This window comes from Cricetulus griseus, chromosome 4 (assembly GCF_003668045.3).
Source record: "Cricetulus griseus strain 17A/GY chromosome 4, alternate assembly CriGri-PICRH-1.0, whole genome shotgun sequence".
Classification (NCBI taxonomy): Eukaryota; Metazoa; Chordata; class Mammalia; order Rodentia; family Cricetidae; genus Cricetulus; species Cricetulus griseus.
Genome location: NC_048597.1, coordinates 156,803,403 through 156,821,237, shown reverse-complemented (window position 1 = coordinate 156,821,237; position 17,835 = coordinate 156,803,403). Strand labels below are relative to the sequence as shown.

Below are 17,835 nucleotides of genomic sequence, written 5' to 3'. Positions count from 1 at the left end.
CCATCAGGAAGCTCTGTTTATTCTAACTGGGGACCAAGGAGCCAGAATTGTGCAGACCTTGAGCTTGTGTGCATCACTGCAGTCTCCCCATCTGTAGGAGGCTCTGGGCTTGCTCTCCTCTGAGGCCCTCCCAACACCATGCTCTCCATTAGCAGTTTCTACCCTGCCTTTCTCCCCGGCTCTAGACTTAACCAAGTTCCTTGTAATGATAGTAAAACGGCAGTGAAAGTTGACTCCCACAAGAATGACTTTCTCCCCTATAAATGGAGTTCTGGGGCAGGGCTCAGGCTCTCCCAGCATCCTCTCACATTCCCCTCCTGTCTTCTCTTCCTTGCCAAAAGCCAGACAGAAACCCGGCCAAGGGCAACTAGAAACCCCCAACTGAAGCCCTGCAGGAAGTTGCCCTCTACACCCTCCCCCAACACACACAGAGTTTTGAGCCTTGGTTACTGGCGGAGGCCAAGGTAACCATCTTGTGAGAGAAGGCAGCTAAATGGGTTTGCAGTGACACAGGTCTCCTGCTGGGGGATCTCTAGAGCGGGGTATAGTCCTGCCTGATGCTGCCTCTTCAGCACTGCTCCCGCCAGCATCCCCAAGAGAGCAGTAGTAGCAAGCTAGAACCTCCCCAGGAGCAGTTAGTGATCAAAATGAGGCCAACATAGAATTCTCTGGGCCAAGGCTTGTGTCCAGGAATGCCTCAGCCCTAGCTTTCCTTGAGTGCCCTTGAAATGCACAGTCATCCCTTTTAAAAATGTCCCCACAGATGGTGGGACCCTACCCTCATCCCCATCCTGATGGCTGTTCTGTGCGGGGAGTAGCCACAGGAACACAGCAAAACCACCATGAGTTTTTCCCATGGTGCCTCTGGTCAGCACAGGACCCCCCCCCCAATACATGTGCACACACACACTGCTACCCCCACAGTTTAAACCATCACCAGACCAAACCTCAGACAAGATGGGCAGCCAACCTCTTCTCCCACTGCCCTCCCTCCCCCATCCTGTCTTTGGGACCATGCACATGGTCTTTCTTCCACAAAGACTGACATGCCAGAGCCCTTCTCTGCTCTCCCCAGGGCTCGCGCATGTCAGAAACCAAGGCAGTTTTCAGATGGAAGGGAGGGAGGTTACCCTTGGTATGGGGAGTAGGGTGGGGAATGGGAAATGAGGCCCCAGGTGGATCCTGGGTTCCTATTAGAGAGAAGCACACCAAGAGAGAGCAGGCAGGGTCACACTGTACAGGGCAGAGAGTGAAAGGAGACAGGGCACGGGGAGGGGCTTCTGGGCGGGCTGCTGGCTACTTGGCACCCTCTTCCACGTTGCCCTCACCATCCGTCTTGCCCTCCTCCTCAGTCTTCAGGTCATCGGTGCTCAGCTTCTGCTCCTTTTTCCTCCTCACACACTTGACCACCATCAGCACCAAGATGACCACAGCCAGGAAACCCCCTACTGAGGCACCCACGATGACTGCCACGGTGGAGTCCCGCTCCGGGGGCACTGAGGAAAAGGAAGCAGAATCACGGGGCTGATCTGACTCATCTTCACGGACAGGGCCTTAGGCAAAGTCAAAGCAACCTAGACCACTGACCTCTAAGCATCCCTCCCCACAAGCCTCCTCAGTAATCCTGGACTTTGAGATCAGACCCAAATATGATTGTGGAAGTTAGGAATTGTAGGAGCTTAAGGAATTTATGCTCATGAACCCCAGTTTCCTCATCCATACAATGGACATAATAGCTCCTCTCCCCGCGTGTTCTGTGGATGAAAAGAGCTAACGCCTATGAACACTGCTGTTATTACTAAGGGTTATGATCAGGATTGACTTGTTCCCTCAGGACCAGAGGGAAAGCATGGATGCCTTCCACCAGCACAAGCACCTGAAGACATGGGACCCCAGCCTCCATGAAGTGCCTTGAGCTAAGCTGAGAAGAAGGGTCAGTGTCTCTCATACCCTTACCTTCCAGAAGGACCTGCAGGTAGATCTTGCCATGGCCACGGTGGCGGTCCGGTGGGTTGGTGACATAGCAGTTGTAGATGCCTTCATCTTCCAGCTGCACATTTTTTAGTGTCACTGACACATCATACTTACTTGGGTTCCCCGAGAACTCCACACGGTCTCCAAACCGCTCCAGCTTCAGGTTAATGATCTTCATTCGGAACTGGAGGAACTGGGTGGGAAGATAGCGTAGGCAGCTGAGTGAGCACGGTTCTGTGAGCATCATGTGGACACACCTGCTTCCCATTAATTCTTATTTAACGTGGGAAGAAAGGGGGTCAGCCTCAAAAGGGTCATCCAGTTGTGGTGACATCATGACCTCCGTGTCAGACAGCCCACCCAGAGTCTTCTGGGGCCCTGGTCCAGTGTAGATGTAGGGATAGGAACAGCGGACTTCATACTTTGGGGCCTCTTGCTTCCCTCCAGTTCCTCCTCCTCTGGGACTTACCATCTCCTCCGAGCAATTGCTACACTCCTGGTAAGTCCAGTTTAGAGAGAACTGCTTGTGGTTCACGGTGTAGCAGGAGTTGAAGGTACAGGGCAGGCGGGTGTCGGACCCATTGAGGACACTGAGAGTGGTGGGGACTGTGACTTCCATGCTCCGCCCTGGGGGCACTGCAGCAGGAAAACACACAGTCTGATGAGGGCAGGGGTGGGGTGGGTGGGTGAAGGGTTGCAACCTTTCTATAGCCAGTGGGCAGTAGATGGAAAGAGGCAGAGCGGAGTTAGGGCTGCTGTTAGGAATGCAAAGCACTTGAGGGACACCAGATGTGGTTCTTAGGAGGAGAGCTAGGTAGCTAAGGATGACCTTGAACTTCTGACTCGCCCACCTCCCGTTTCCGAGTGCTTGGATTCCAGGGGTGCAGCACCCCACCCATTTTACTCACTGCTTGACATCAAATCAAGACTTCATGCATGGTAGGCAGGCACTTTACCAACTGGGCCACATTCCCAGCCCTCATTCATCCATGCTACTAAATATATGCAAATTATCTGCTCTGTGCCAGGTGTTTAGTCTTAGGTCCTGGGAGGTGTTAGTCTGAGGCAGAGTCACTGCATTGTGGGACTTGTCTTCTGGTGAAGGGGCATATAGCAACAATAACAGCAAAAATAATTACGTGGTTGTCTGGAGCATTACATCATGTGGGCTATAAGGATTAAAGTATGGCAGAAGGGAGTTAATCTATTCAGAGTGGTCAGGAAACAAGGCCCTGAGAGAATGACACTCTGAAGTATCTAACTCAAGGGAAGGAGTGAGCCACTTAGGAATACCAAGGGCCACACTTCCTTGGCTGGGATGACCTTCACACATCCCAGAAAGAACAAGACAGGCCATGGTAAAACCTGAGGTCAGAGTTGGGCAAGGACCAGGCCAAGGGGCCAGAACATGGGAGTTGGCATGATTCTGGAGTGTTTAAGGGTGGGGTGTGGTCGACTTGAGATGCCAGCTAGGTGAAAATTACAGCTACAGACATGAGCAAAAGCATGCCCCCTCCACACACACCTAGATTCCACTTTGATTCCACTCCAGTTCTGGTCCCAGTCAACTGTAAGAAGCCTAAGCAGACTCCTTCACCCCTAGGCCTCAGCCTCCTCCTCCAGAAAACCTAGCTCATGACACTGTTGCTGGTGGTTATGTGACTAAAATAAGTACTAGGTGTTCAGCAAATGGCGGCTGCTATTAACCTCATTCTCCTTAAGTTCTGCTTTGGTGACAGAAAGGGGACAGAGCATGTGCAGAGTTGGGGGGAGGTGTCTCTAGACCTGAGGGTAACTTGGAGACTGACCCCCTTGGACTTACCCCAGATCCTAGCTAAGGAGCCAGGCTGCAGGGATCCTGGTCTCAAACTGTTCATCTTACAAATCTGCTGGCCTCCCCCTCAGAAACAAAAGCATTGCAGCCTGCAAGCCTGAAGGCTAAGCCCGCCCAGAGCATCCTTCCACTTAGTCCCACAAAGCTTAGAAATTAAGGACAGGAGTTTCTCTGGACTGCTGACCCGGAAGGTCCCTCCCAAAGGTGGGTAGGTGGCAGACCTATGGTCCTCACCTCTAGGACCAATGACTCTAAGTGAGCACTGGAATGCTCATGCGGAACAGCAACTGGGGAAGCTAATGGGACTCCTCCTGGGAGGGACAGACCCCAGCTCCTGGCTCTTGCACTTTCATATCGAGTCTAAAAGTACCTGGCCCAGTGCCAGGCAAGGAGGAGGCGTGCAGAAAATATTAACACCGCCCCCACGCGGCAGAGGCTGAGAAATCTGAGGAAAAGAACTGATGGAGGTTTGTCCTGAGTTACCTTCGATCCTGGGCATCCCAACCTCTCCAGCCCCTCCCTTGAAAGGGCTTCCACCTTCCAAGTGCCACCCTCCCTCGAACTGTTCTGAAACCACCTCACTCTGGAAAGTCCACCCTCTCCAACCTGGCCCACCCCAGCAGTTGAACTTGAAGGTCTGATTGACATCTCCTTTCCTCATCTCATCTCATCAACAAGGAGACAACATGCTACTATGTCAGGCGGCAAAGTTGTCAGGAGTCAGGCGTTTTCAGGCTGGTGTCAGGAGACGGAGATAGGTGCAATGCGGGTTCCCCCTGCGTGTGCCCTGTAAGAGGCACCAGATGGAATTCGTGTGCCCTCTAGTGGCCGTAGATGTCAACTATCAAATCCCACCAGCAGAGAAGAAAGCGGGGAAGGGACCCCAAAACTAAAGGAAAACAGATCTAGGGGAACCTCCAGGGTTATAGATCAAGTGCTATCCTTTTACTGTGAGGAACGAGGGGCGGGGAGACACTCTGAGAGCAGGGACAAGCTGAAGCCAGGAAGATGGCTCTCACCTGCTGGTCCAAGATTCAGCCCAAGACCTCATGAGAATCTCAGGGGTTCCAGGCTGTGAGGTCAGTTTAGGCTTTCACTAAGTTCAGGAAAGCATTGGCCAAGGTCAGAGCTGAGCAAAGCCCGGTGCTTCTGGAAGGTAGATGGATCCAGCCCACCAACAGGCCTTCCATCATAACTGCCCGCAGCGCTGCCTCCATCTCGGATTTCTGTAGGGACCTCACTGAGTGCACACAATCGGCAAGCATTATCTATCGCCCATAACTTTCAGAAGAAGAAATGGAGCACAAAGAATCCAGTGGCTAGCCCAAGTTCACAGCCAGGATGTGATAAAACTAGAACCTGAATCCACACTGCCTGGTTCCAGACAGGGCTGAGGTGAGGAGTCAGAGCTGAGCTGAGGACATTATTGTCATTCCAAGGTGTCCTAAGGATACATGGTAGCTCCAGCCCCTGGATCCAGGCAGGATCCCAGCAGGCAGTGTTCTGTTAAGGAACTCCGCAGCGGGAATCCATGACTCTCCTAAGTCCTATTTGGGGCCAGGTCTGAAGTCTAGGTCTTGTGATTTCCAGCGGAAAGGAAGTGATGGGAAAAAGGAAGTGTAAGGGTATGACAACCCAGGACTTGACCCAGCTGGGTCATTCAGGCCCTGGACATTAACTGTCTCTCCCTGGGCCATCCTGCAGAGATCCCAAAACTGGGCTCATCTGCCAAACACTGTCTCTCATAAAGACTTAGAAGTAAATTCCCTTTACTCTTCCGTCTAGCCCTAAAGCAGTCTATAAGTTCATTTTATTCTTGAGAAAAAGAAAAGAGGGAGGGAAGGAAGGGAAGAAGAAAGAGGAGGAGAAACTGCCCTTTGGGGCAGCCCTTGGCTCCCAGGCAAGTATGACATCTAACCCCACCTCCTCTCTGGCCTTTGCGCTCAGACCCTCCTGCCCAGGCAGCCAGCACCAAGCTGCACTCATGCTCCCTACCTCCAAGACTCTAGTGGGTTTCTCCGGCTTTCAGGGCTGAGTTCTGGCAACTGGGTGTGACTCCCAGATGGCCCCAGCTGCATGCCACAGCCTGATCCTGCCAGATCCAGTCTCTCCATGTGACTCTGGTGACTCCACACTGATTTTCCTCTTCCTTTCATCAGACTCTCGTTCATGTTTTTGCTTTAGGTTGGGAAGTTTGTTCACCCCCATCCCTGGAGGTGAACCCCAGACCCCATTCATAAGACACAGCTTGGGTGACATCTTCCCCAGTGTCAGGTTCTCTCCGTAGCCAGGCTCCTATTTCCTCCAGTGACTCGGGCTGAGTGGTAGAGTGGTCAAAACTAGGACTCTAGAGATACTGATGGTCATAGGCAAGATCCTTAACCTTCCAGTTCTGCAATGTCCTCATCTGTAGTGTAGGGAATTGACACTAATGCTACTGAGGCTATTGTGGCAATTCAGTTAAGTGACATGCTATATGTGCAAAGCTCAGCACAGTGCCTGGAACACAGCTGTTAGTGAAAGGTGATTTCTAGCATTCTCACTAACCCTGACATTCTTACAGCACAGACAATGCTTAGTTGCTGTTGTTTATGTACCTGTATCTCTCAAGAGGCCCTGGGGAACTCCTTATCTGTGTTGGTATCCCTGCATCCAGAAAGGCAGATAGCACATAGTAGGTGCCCAATTAAATTTTGTTGCCTGGGGTTGCTGGTGGGGAAGAGACATTCTCCTCCACATCTAGGTCTCACCTTTAGCTGCAAATATGTATGCTCAGACTGAGTGAGGACCACACTCCACTCTCTACACTCCCTCTAATATAATCTTTGATGACCAGGCCAGTAGCTGAAGAACCGATGGTCTTGAGAAACACAGTGGAGCTTCTGTCATGTGAATAGCTGTTTGCCACCTTTACAGTCATCCCCACATGCCCCACCTCTGGTACACTGCCCCTCCTAACATCTATGGCATCCCTCTATCTCGGTAATCCATGCTACCACAGCCACCCAAGTTCCATTGCCTAGAGTACGGACTGGCAGAGGCATGCCTCCCCACAGAGTCAAGATCAAGGTCTCACAGGTCTGTTGAAATACCCACTTCTTCCCACTGCCCCTTACAGTCCTGATGCACAGACTTCTTCATCCATGGAACCATCTCTCTCAAGTCCAGATTGGTTGGTCCTGTTGCCAGGGCCCCTGGCCTTGTTGACTTAGATATGGTTGTCATAGATGGCCTCCATCTGCCATGAGGCTGTGGCCAACTCCTGAGATGAGACTATGGCCCCCAGATCTGGCTTTTTGGGGGAGAAGGGGGTACAGGTCACGCACCCACCTCTTTAACCTGCACTTGAGCTTCTTCCATCAGTTAATGCTAACAGAGCAGTACCTTTTCCTGAATGCTGGGGGCAGTGGAACTCAGTGATAGAGAGAATGGGTAAGTCAGTCATGTGGGAGTTCAAATCTCAGCTCCCTGATGCCAGTCACATGACCTGATTGGATGAGTTACTTAACTTCTCTGTGCCTCTGTTTCTGCCCTGGAACATGAATCATAGCGTCTACCTCAGATACCTGTTATGAGGGCTAAGCCATGTCTGGGCCCAGGGAAAACATTCAGAAAGACCCGTCACTGTTGGCTCCTGCTATGTGTCAAGTCACAAGTTCACCGAGCAAGAGACAGTTTCTAGTGACCCACAGGAGAAGTGATGCCCAGGGTGGGTAGTATCTTGCCCACGGTTATGAAGTAAAGAAGAAAGATAGTTTAAAACTTAGGTCCAATTTCACAAGAAGGGAGATATTAGATCCTTATTTTGCAGGCTACCAGAAAGAGAGAGAGAGAGAGAGAGAGAGAGAGAGAGAGAGAGAGAATTTGTGATGGGGAATACTTGATCCTGAGGCACTACTGAGGGAGTTTTAAGAACAAGAATAAACCTGTCTATAAATCAGGTTTAGAGCCCAGCATGGTGGCACTTGTCTATAATCCCAGCACTCAGGAGGAGACAGAGGCAGGAGAATCACTGAAAGTTTGAGACCAGCCAGGGCTACATAGTGGGTCCTTATCTCATGGGAGGGGGACAGGCTTACAAATCCTAGCCTGCCTGCCTGCCTGCCTGCCTCTGGGTGTTCACATATGAAATTGACTTTAGGGCCATAAGGCAGGGTGGCTCCGATGGACTGTTCTGAGACTGGCTTTAGAGGGCCACACCTTGTTCATCCAGAGGTTTCCATCTATATTTTTTTCATTTTTTCCTGGATCCTGGACACCTGACCTCTCCTCCATTCCATCCAGTCCATGCCAGGGGTGCCTGTTCCACCAACAGCCTCTCTGGTTTCTCTGGTTTCTCTCTTCCTGATCCCAGAGCCCATGCTCAAGCCTCATCCCCAATTCCACACACACACACACACACACACACACACACACACCCAACAAACTGGTGGGACAGGCTCAACTTCCTGCCCCCAACTCTCCCGAACACTCTCTCCTAACCCTTTAAATGCACCGGATTCCAGGAAACAGGGTTCACAAAAGAGACTTTTTAAATAAGCCAGCAACTCCTATGAGCTCTCATCAGAAGCAGCTGAAAATGAAAATCATACTAACAATATAATAATAGTAATAATAAAAAGAAAAGAAAAGCCCCTGAAGAGACGGCAGAACAGCCTGGCTTGCCCCACACCCGCATAGGTCCACTTCAGGGAAATCTGAAGGAAAAAACACCTCTTGATTGTTTTGACCAGTTCCGTCCCCAAGCAACACTCATCCCCTAGTCAATGTCTCTGTGACCAAGTAGCCCAGCATCCTGCGTCCCAGCCAAGTCCCAGGTCCCCAGTACGCCCCTTCCCAAGGACACAGAGGGAAGTGCTCGCTCTCTTCCTTCCCTCCTGCCCGGCCCCCTCCTCCTTCGGTTACAGCGGTTCTTCTGACCCTTTGGAGCATGCAGATGTGGGTCTAACTTACCCAAAGTGAAAAACAGACTGAGCCCCGTGAGACTGAAGGCAGGGCGAGGTAGCCAGGCATCCCTGTGCATTTTCAGAGACTGTGATGTTAGGCGGGTGGGCTATGGGAGAGGGTGATTGAGGGACCAAGGACCACAAGGGAGGAATGGTTAGATGCTAAGAAAGAAAATGCACGGATGTACTTCAAAGACATATACAACATTAAGGAAGCTTTATTTCCATCTCTCTAATATGGCCGACTTGTATGTGGCTGCTAAAAAGAGAGGGGGGTGGTGTGTAAGGGAAAGGGAGAAAAAGGGGAATGGAGTAAATATTGTGGTTGGTGGATTTCAAAAGGCAGGTGGGAGGGCATAAAAGAGATTCCTGGAAGAAATTAAGTTAGCAGCTAAGTTTACCCTCTAAACTCAGAACTAAATCAAATCTTGCCTTTCTGTGGCACTTGAAGTGATATTTAGATTTTGAGATGTGTTGGAGAAATCCAGGTGAGGTGGCACATGCCTGTAATCCTAGCAGTAGGGAAGCAGAGACAGGGTTGCCATGAGTTCGAAGCTAGCCTAAGTGGCAAAGCAAGACCCTTTCAAGAAGAGAGAGGGAGGAAGGGAAGAGAATAAAATGAAAAAAAAAAGAAAGAGCCATCTTTTTTATTTCAAAGGGCTGTAAGGAAATCCTTTTCATCATTTTAAAAACACCCCAAGGCCAGTGAGATGATTCTGTGGGTGAAGGTGTGTGCAGCCACCGCCAAGCCTGATGACCTGAGTTTGGTCCCCTGGAATGCACCTGGTGGAAGCAGAGAACTGCAAGTTGTCCTCAACACACCTGCAGTGGCACCTGTGTGCTCACGTGTTCCTCCCTCTCTCTCTCTCTCTCTCTCTCTCTCTCTCTCTCTCTCTCACACACACACACACACACAGGATGGATGGATAGATAGATGATAGGCAGACAGATAGATAGATAGATAGATAGATAGATAGGCAGACAGATAGATAGATAGATAGATAGATAGATAGATAGATAGTTGCACCCCCCTGCCCAGAGTTGCTTTGTGTGGTTTTGGCAGGGTTCAGGGAAGTGGGCAGGAGGCTCTCAGGAAGTATGACTTCCTTGTTGCTCTAGCATTTCAGCAGAAAACAGCATCTCAGAGAAGACTGGTGCACAAACACCTAAGCGATTTTTACAAGGGAACAGAACGGGAACCTTTGAGGGACACTGATTCAAACAAATCAGTGGGAAAGGGACTTTTGTTCTAGATGACAAAGGGGTAAAGATAAACAGGGCATTGACTACATAAACGAATAACTTCCAATGTTGTCAGGTGTCATAAAAATGTAATGTCAGATGTCATAAAAATCAAATGTTGTCAGGCCTCATAAAAATGTAATGTTGTCAGGTGTCATAAAAATCTTGGTTTTGCCTGGTGGAGTGGTGGTGCCGCACGCCTTTAATCGGAGGACTTGGGAGGCAGAGGCAGGCGGATCTCTGAGTTCGAGGCCTGGCCTATATAGTGAATTCCAGGACAGTCAAGGCTACAAAGAGAAACCCTGTCTTAAACCCCACCCCCATCCCCCAAAAAATTGTGGTTTTGTGTATTTAACACCCTCACCTGTTACAGACACAGTTGCAAGTGAAATGAGACAATGGCTAGAATAGACCCTTAAATATTCCATGAAAAACACAGGTGAGGGAACTGGCCTCATCGGCAGGGTAATGTCACTGATGGTCCCAGATGTTTGGTGGTATCTGGGGTACAGGTTTTTAGGCTTTGGTGAATGTTTGGAACTTGTTATTTCAAAGGAGGGGAAAATACAGTTTTGTTTTGTTTTTTTACAAGTAGAAGAACTTGGGGTAGAAGTGGCCCTAAGCAAAGATGTGGGCAGAATCAAGCATATAGCAGGTTCTTTCACAGCAACTGAATGTATTTATCTGTGTGCAGCAAGGGATCACAATTTGATTGTCTGGTTTACATGTGATGGTTCAGGGCCAGGATTCGAACCCAGCTCTTCGTGAGACACCGAGCCCCACAGACCCTGGTATTTCACATGGTTTATCACAGGGCAAGGAGCCACGGAGCCCTTGTGAATTGCAGTCAAGCAGCAGGCTGTGAAGGAACAGGCTGAGCAGTGTGCACAGTGCCTGGTTGGGACTTGCTGTTGACTAACCGGAGGTGACTGCCTGCCTGCCCCGAGATGGGGCTGAATGTGCTTAGAGAGGTACCAGAGATAAAACAAACAAACAAACTTGGCGGAGAGTGAAGTCCAGCCAGGTCTCTGAAGCTGCCCTAGGGGCACTGGACCAACTGGAGCTCCAAGGCAGTGCTGTGAGAAGGCAGCGGAGTGACAGGTCCTGATGGTGCACAAACCCTGTCCCCAGTGCCTCTGTCTCCTGTGGCCCCGGCCCAGTCACAGTGCTCGAGTAGGAATTTCAGGGAGTCTCCTCCAGAGCCCACCCCTTCCACCCTCGGGCCCTGAGGCCTCTTCCATGGTGCACGGCTCACAGGTGTGTGCCCAGAGGGCTAGACTGGCAAGACTCAGGCCTCCCGCTCTGCTCAGGCACATCCAGCCAAGTCCTGGTCTGCAGCACCAACCAGGCTGCGGCAGACACTCTTCAGCCTAGACCCGCTTGCTGGAAATTTTTAGTTTGACATAGCCGGCCTCCTCCTTTTTTCTTAATGCAGCCTATGGTGCCTGGTGAGGCCCAGAAACTGAAGGAAACTGCTTTACTGTCTCACTTGACCTCATGCTATGTCTGGAAGCTTCTATTTAATAGTCAACTGATGCAAGAAATAATCCTAAATTCTTTTGCTTCTCCCTAGAATTTGGCTAAGAGTCACTAAGTATTCAGACTTCAGAGAGCTTTGATCCAGCTCAGAACTCCAGGATCAAGGGCCAGTAGTAGCCAGATCAAGGACCAGGAGATAGGGGCTATTTCACAGCCTCCCATAGCCCACTGGGGTCCCAGCAATCATGTGCTACAAGGGGACAACCCCCCCCCCCCAGCCAGTGGGAGGCCAGATAGCAGAAACTCAGAGGTGTTTGCAGACAGATGACATTAGTAATCAAAGATGGGCTTTTTTTTTTGGAAGTGAAGCCCTGTGGTTTTGGCATTTCTGCCAAGTGCCATTTATCACTGAAGATTTTATTGGACAGCATTCAATTACCTACCCTGCTGGGAGAAGTCAGGTTAGGAATAATCCAAACGAAGGCAATTTCCTGTTGCCTTTAAAATGTATAGTCCAGGCTACAGGCTTTCACCTGAAGGCTAATTTTCCAAAGTATGATCCCCTACTGGCCTCTTTTGTGCCACTCAGGAACTAGTTAGGAGAATAGAGTCTAGCCCTCATACTAGCTCAAGAAATAAAGTTCTGCATGTTGTACAAGACCCCTCTGGGAGATTCTTAAGGGTATTAAAGTTTTCAACTTGATGGGTTTGCAAGCAGCAATGAGAAGCCAGATTTTTGGAGGGGTGTGGGAAAAAGAGAATGATACACCGGAACAAGTTTCGGATCAATGCCGCCTATCACACAGCAGCTTGTGTGGTACAAGGGCAGGGGGGGGGAGGGGTTCATTTCACTGACTCTTTCCTTTGCCCTAACCCTTCTCAAGCCAGTCCATATCCAGTGAGGTTTTTGTTGTTGTTGTAGTTTTGTTTGTTTGTTTGTTTGATCCTGCACTCACATCTCTGCCTTGGTAGTTTCTGAGGAATGCCCTTCCTCTCCCAAGCCCATAGATTCAAAAATCTGCTCCAAAACTGGAGGTGTGGCTTGGTGGCAGAGCATATGCTTAGAATGCTCTGCCTGAGTTCAATCCACAGTGCATGTGCATATTTATCTTTACTCCACGCACATGAGCTCGAACACACACACACACACACACACACACACACACACACACACACTCACTCCAAAGCCGTCTACACCTAATCTTCTAACTGCGTCTTCATTTTGTGCTCTTAGGACTCTGGACACATTCACTCATTCAACACACTCAGGTATTATAATCCCCCATTGCACACAGAAGATACAACCTAAGACAACACCACCAGCACCACTACCCCCGCCACCATCCCAGTGGATACTTGAGACAGTGGACAGTACCAAACCACTTCGGTACCCAGACGGAGAATCTGACAACAGAGCTAGCAAGTGAATAACGAGGGGATGGCTTACATAATATGGATACTCTGGACAAAGGAAAATGGTATATGCCCAGCCTGGGAAGAAGCAAGAAGGCACAAGACTTCATCATGCAACTCAGCTGAAATTTTATTAAATGGAAAATCCCAGAAATAAGTGATTCATATCTGCAGACCACAGTTGACCATCGCTAACTGAAACCATGGAAAACAAAGCATGGGTGCTGTCAGACTGCTACAGCATTTATTTAGCGACCCTATGTGCTAGATGCTGGGTGAGAAACTGAGACCCAGAAATAAATGAGATACACATGCCTTTGAGAGCACCCATTCTAGACAGGGAGATAAAGTGCAAAGCTACAGTTGAACATGATGAGTGTAGTCCTGTCTGCTCAGGGTATGGTAGCAAAAAGTGCCCCTAATATTGTGGCCGCCTCTGGGCTAACGGTAATATGGCCAGTATGCATCCACACTGACCTCCCAGCTAGAAGTTGTGTGTGTTGTTTCTCTGAGTACACCATGGGCCTCTTCTGATCCCCAAACAGCTGAGAATTAGTGGATATCTATGGATTGGGGGGAAAGGTGGAATTCCCACCAGCCTGACTAACCAGCCAGGTTCCCGGTGCAGCCTCCTCCGCTTCCTAGACATTCTTGTCAGCCAGGACTTAACCCACATAGAGTTAGAGGTGCAAAGATCACAGGAAAAGGCCTAAAGCAGGCTAAGTGCTTCAGATCTCCAAGAGAAGATAAAGCCTTACATGAAAGAGAGAACAAGAAATGAATCCAATCAAGTGTAAAGACATCTTGCAAGATTAGAGAACAAAATTGCCCAGGTGAGACTCAAGCAGAGCTTGGAAGGAGTATGATTTGGGCAGGAGGGATGGCAGTGAGTATCCCAGGCAAGAGGAGACAGGCTTGGAAGCTGAAGGGGCAAAGGTTAGTCAGCGGGAGGTGCGTGTCTGCTTGTTTGTTTTTTAAAGAGAGTGGCACGGTGGGAAGACAAGATAGAAGCAGACCACAGAAGACCACAAACAAGCAATGTGGAGTTCAGACAGAGGTCTTCTGTTCCTATTCTGGAACAGGTACATTATTCTTGGCACTATGAGATACTGGCTTTGTGGGAAAACACTAAGTTCCCTTAATTTTTTTTTTTTTTTTCTTAAAGAAGAAAGATTCTGTGACTATGGTTTTAAGGAAGTGGTCACAAATCGCCTGACCTCCCTGGAAGAAATTCTGACCACATCTGCAAATCAACTGGCCAGGTCAGCAGTCCTAAGAAACATCCTCCATGAAACAAAAGACCCAGGATAGCCAAAACAACCCTGTACAATAGAGGAACTTCTGGAGGCATCACCATCCCTAACTTTAAGCTCTATTACAGAGCTATAGTCCTGAAAACAGCTTAGTATTGGCACAAAAATAGACAGGTAGACCAATGGAATAGAGTCGAAAACCCTGGTATTAACTCACACACCTACGAACACCTGATTTTTGACAAACAATCCAAATATATATGCTGGAACAAAGAGAACATCTTCAACAAATGGTGCTGGCATAACTGGATGCAAACATGTAGAAGACTACAGATAGACCCAAGCCTTTCGCCCTGCACAAAACTTAAGTCAAAATGGATCAAAGACCTCAACATAAACCCAGCCACACTGAACCTACTAGAAGATAAAGTGGGAAATACCCTTGAATTAATCGGTACAGGAGACCGATTCCTGAACATAACACCAGTAGCACAGACACTGAGATCAACAATTAATAAGTGGGACCTCCTGAAACTGAGAAGCTTCTGTAAGGCAAAGAACATAGTCAGCAAGACAAAAAGACAGCCCACAGACTGGGAAAAGATATTCACCAACCCCACATCTGACAGAGGGTTGATCTCCAAAATATACAAAGAACTCAAGAAGCTATTCTCGAAAACACCAAACAATCGAATTAAAAAATGAGGTACAGAGCTAAATAGACAATTCTCAATAGAGGAATCTAAAATGGCTGAAAGACACATAAGAAAGTGTTCAACATCCTTAGCCATCAGGGAAATGCAAATCAAAACAACTCTGAGATACCGTCTTACTCCTGTCAGAATGGCTAAAATCAAAAACACCAATGACAGTTTATGCTGGAGAGGATGCAGAGAAAGAGGAACCTCCTCCACTGCTGGTGGGAGTGACAACTTGTACAGCCACTTTGGAAATCAGTATGGTGACTCCTCAAGAAAATGGGAATGAGTCTACCACAAGATCCAGCAATTCCACTCCTAGGCATATACCCAAAAGAAGCACATTCATATAACAAGGACATATGTTCAACCATGTTCATAGCAGCCTATGAACATATTATTTGTAATAGCCAGAAACTGGAAGCAGCCTAGATGCCCCTCAACCGAAGAATGGATAGAGAAATATGTGGTACATTTACACAATGGAGTACTACTCAGCAGAAAAAAACAATGGAATCTTGAAATTTGCAGGAAAATGGATGGAACTCGAAGAAACCATTCTGAGCGAGGTAACCCAATCACAAAAAGACAAACATGATATGTACTCACTCATATGTGGACCTGCTTTATGATACATAGTAGAGACCTGCTTTATCAGAGCTGTTTTAAATGATGTTGCTCAGAATGGTTTCCTTCCAGATGATGATTGAGAAGCTAATTAAAAAAAAAATGGTTGCAGGTACCACAAGAGTAACAGAACTGTGCTGTTTTCTGGGATTTTGTTTTTTACTTTTTTTTTTTTTAATGGAGTGTGCTGGATGTCTCTACAATTTTGTTCAAATGACTGCAGAACCTGGAAAAACTGTTGCTGCTATTGATGCATAACATACTGCTATTATTGGTCTTTTTATATAAATATATATATACATATATAATTTGAATTTTTAGAAACTTTAGCTATGCTGTAAACTTTGGAAAAAAGTATCCCAGTTTACCGTGTTGAGTTGGCATAGTACAGAAATTAACAGCCATATTGGTCTAGAAATGTTGAACTTAATTTTTTTCCATTTGAACAGGGGTAACACACTGTATTAAATATGTAAGGTCTTATCTATGTGGGTTTGATTACAAAAACTAATAAAGAATCCTCTAAATAAAAAACAATTAATAAAATCAATTGCATTGATAACTGCACTTTTAATTTTATTGTGTTTATGTTATTGCTTACCATAGTTTAAATTTAGAAAAAAAATTTAAAAAAATATTTGTTTAAAAAAAAAAGAAAAAGAAACATCCTCCATGCTCAGGAAGACTACTGGGCTGAGTTAGAATACAGTGTGCTTAAAAATCTAAGGCTTTTTAGCTCTAATAAACTGGGGTGCCAGTGTCAGCTTAATGCCCCAAACACACACGCATGCACGCACACACACACCCACATATGAGCACGGTCAGGATAGCCAAGGAAAAACAAAAGAAAGTAGTGGTGAAGGTTTTTGTTTGTTTGGTTGGGTTTGTTTTTGTTTTTTTATTGTTGTTGTTTGGGTTTGGTTTTTTGGCTTTTCAAGACAAGGTTTCTCGGGAGACAGAGACAGGAGGATCTCTGTGAGTTCAAGGCCAGCCTGGTCTACAAAGTGAGTACTAGGTCAGGCTCCAAAGCTATGCAGAGACACCCTGACATGACAAGGATTTTCTCTCATATCAAACAGGCAGGACTGGGGCACATCTTCAAACTGGTCAGCAGAGCTTCATTTCCTCTAGGAACTCAAGCCAATGGTTAAATGGTTATCTCTATAGAGCAGGGTTTGGGAAATTTCAGTAACTTTGTTTGCCACATGTATTTGTAAGACTTGAAACAAAAGTGTTTTGCACATTTTTAAGACACAGAATAATGGTATGAATTTAAATCTCAGTGTCTATAAATAAAGTTTTATTCAGAGTCAAAAAAAACAAAAAGAAAAGAAAAGAAAAACAGAACAAACAAACAAACAAAGACAGGGTTTCTCTGTGTAGCCTTGGAGCCTGTCCTGGAACTCACTCTACAGATCAGGCTGGCCTCAGACTCAGAGATCCACCTACCTTTGCCTCCCAAGTGATAGGATTAAAGTCATGTGCCACCACTGCCTGGCTAGGGCAGGAACCTTTAAAGGAGGTCCAGCAATTGCCTCTAATTCCAAGAGTAGCTTCTAGAATAGCTTGAGTCTCCATTATTCACCGGCAGGACTCCCCCCTCAGCCCTTGGGACTGCTTTCTCTTGGCAAGGGCCTAAATGCTTCTAGAAGTCTTCAAACATGGTAGTAGCTGGTGTTCTGGGAACCAAAACTACTAAAAATTCAAATAGGAAAACTGCTTGTTGAAGGATGAGAAGACCTAGCGAACTTGGTCTCCAGCAGCCTCGTGGCCTCCAGGACCATCTCCTCTCAGATCCCCAAAGCCCTTGCTGCTCCTGGCCCCCCTACATGCTCTTTATTTGGATGGGAAGAGGAATTTAGGTGTCTGGTTAAATGGCTTTGTGCTCACAGAAATAAAAATGAACAAGAGATTGGGACCAGAAGACACTGTCATCTATACCACTCAATTTTGCTATTCAGACTGAACATTTGAGGCCTGGAGAGATGGCTCAGTGGTTAAGAGTACTGGCTGCTCTTCCAGAGCACCTGGGTTCAATTCCCAGCACCCACACGGCCTCACACAACTGTCTATAGTTGCAATTCTGGGGGATCCGATGCCCTCTTTTGGCCTCCATAGGTACTATACCTATGTGGCACATAGGCAAAACATCCATACCCAAACATAAAAATAAAGAATTGTTTTAAAGGAAGGGATATTTATTTTTTAAAAATGATTGAATGGAAGAATGGCTAACATCATATTAAAAAATGAAAGAATCAGTTACTGAATGGCAAGAAGTGGAGAGATGAATCAAACTGAGCAAACTTCGAAGGGTTAGACACCTCAGTCCAGGCACAATTGCCTAAGCTATTTCATTAGGTTACTGG

At 47.5% G+C, this 17,835-nt stretch overlaps 1 protein-coding gene across 1 annotated transcript; it reads right to left on the bottom strand.

Moving 5' to 3' along the window:
* Window positions 1-1,068: 1,068 nt before the first annotated feature.
* Scn2b (sodium voltage-gated channel beta subunit 2) lies at window positions 1,069-8,981 on the bottom strand. The gene is made up of 4 exons (XM_027412004.2): window positions 8,762-8,981; window positions 2,444-2,610; window positions 1,957-2,167; window positions 1,069-1,496 (listed from the first exon to the last, which is right to left on the bottom strand). The coding sequence occupies exons 1-4, from the start codon at window positions 8,829-8,831 to the stop codon at window positions 1,297-1,299; spliced, it is 648 nt and encodes a 215-aa protein (XP_027267805.1). The 5' UTR covers window positions 8,832-8,981; the 3' UTR covers window positions 1,069-1,296.
* Window positions 8,982-17,835: the final 8,854 nt, after the last annotated feature.

Coding starts and splice junctions, on each gene's coding strand:
- Scn2b (XM_027412004.2), bottom strand. CDS start 8,831: ATGCACAGGGATGCCTGGCTACCTCGCCCTGCCTTCAGTCTCACGGGG. Junction 2,168..2,443: donor GCAATTGCTCGGAGGAGATG/GTAAGTCCCAGA, acceptor CTTCCCACCCAG/TTCCTCCAGTTCCGAATGAA. Junction 1,497..1,956: donor CCTGCAGGTCCTTCTGGAAG/GTAAGGGTATGA, acceptor CCTTTTCCTCAG/TGCCCCCGGAGCGGGACTCC.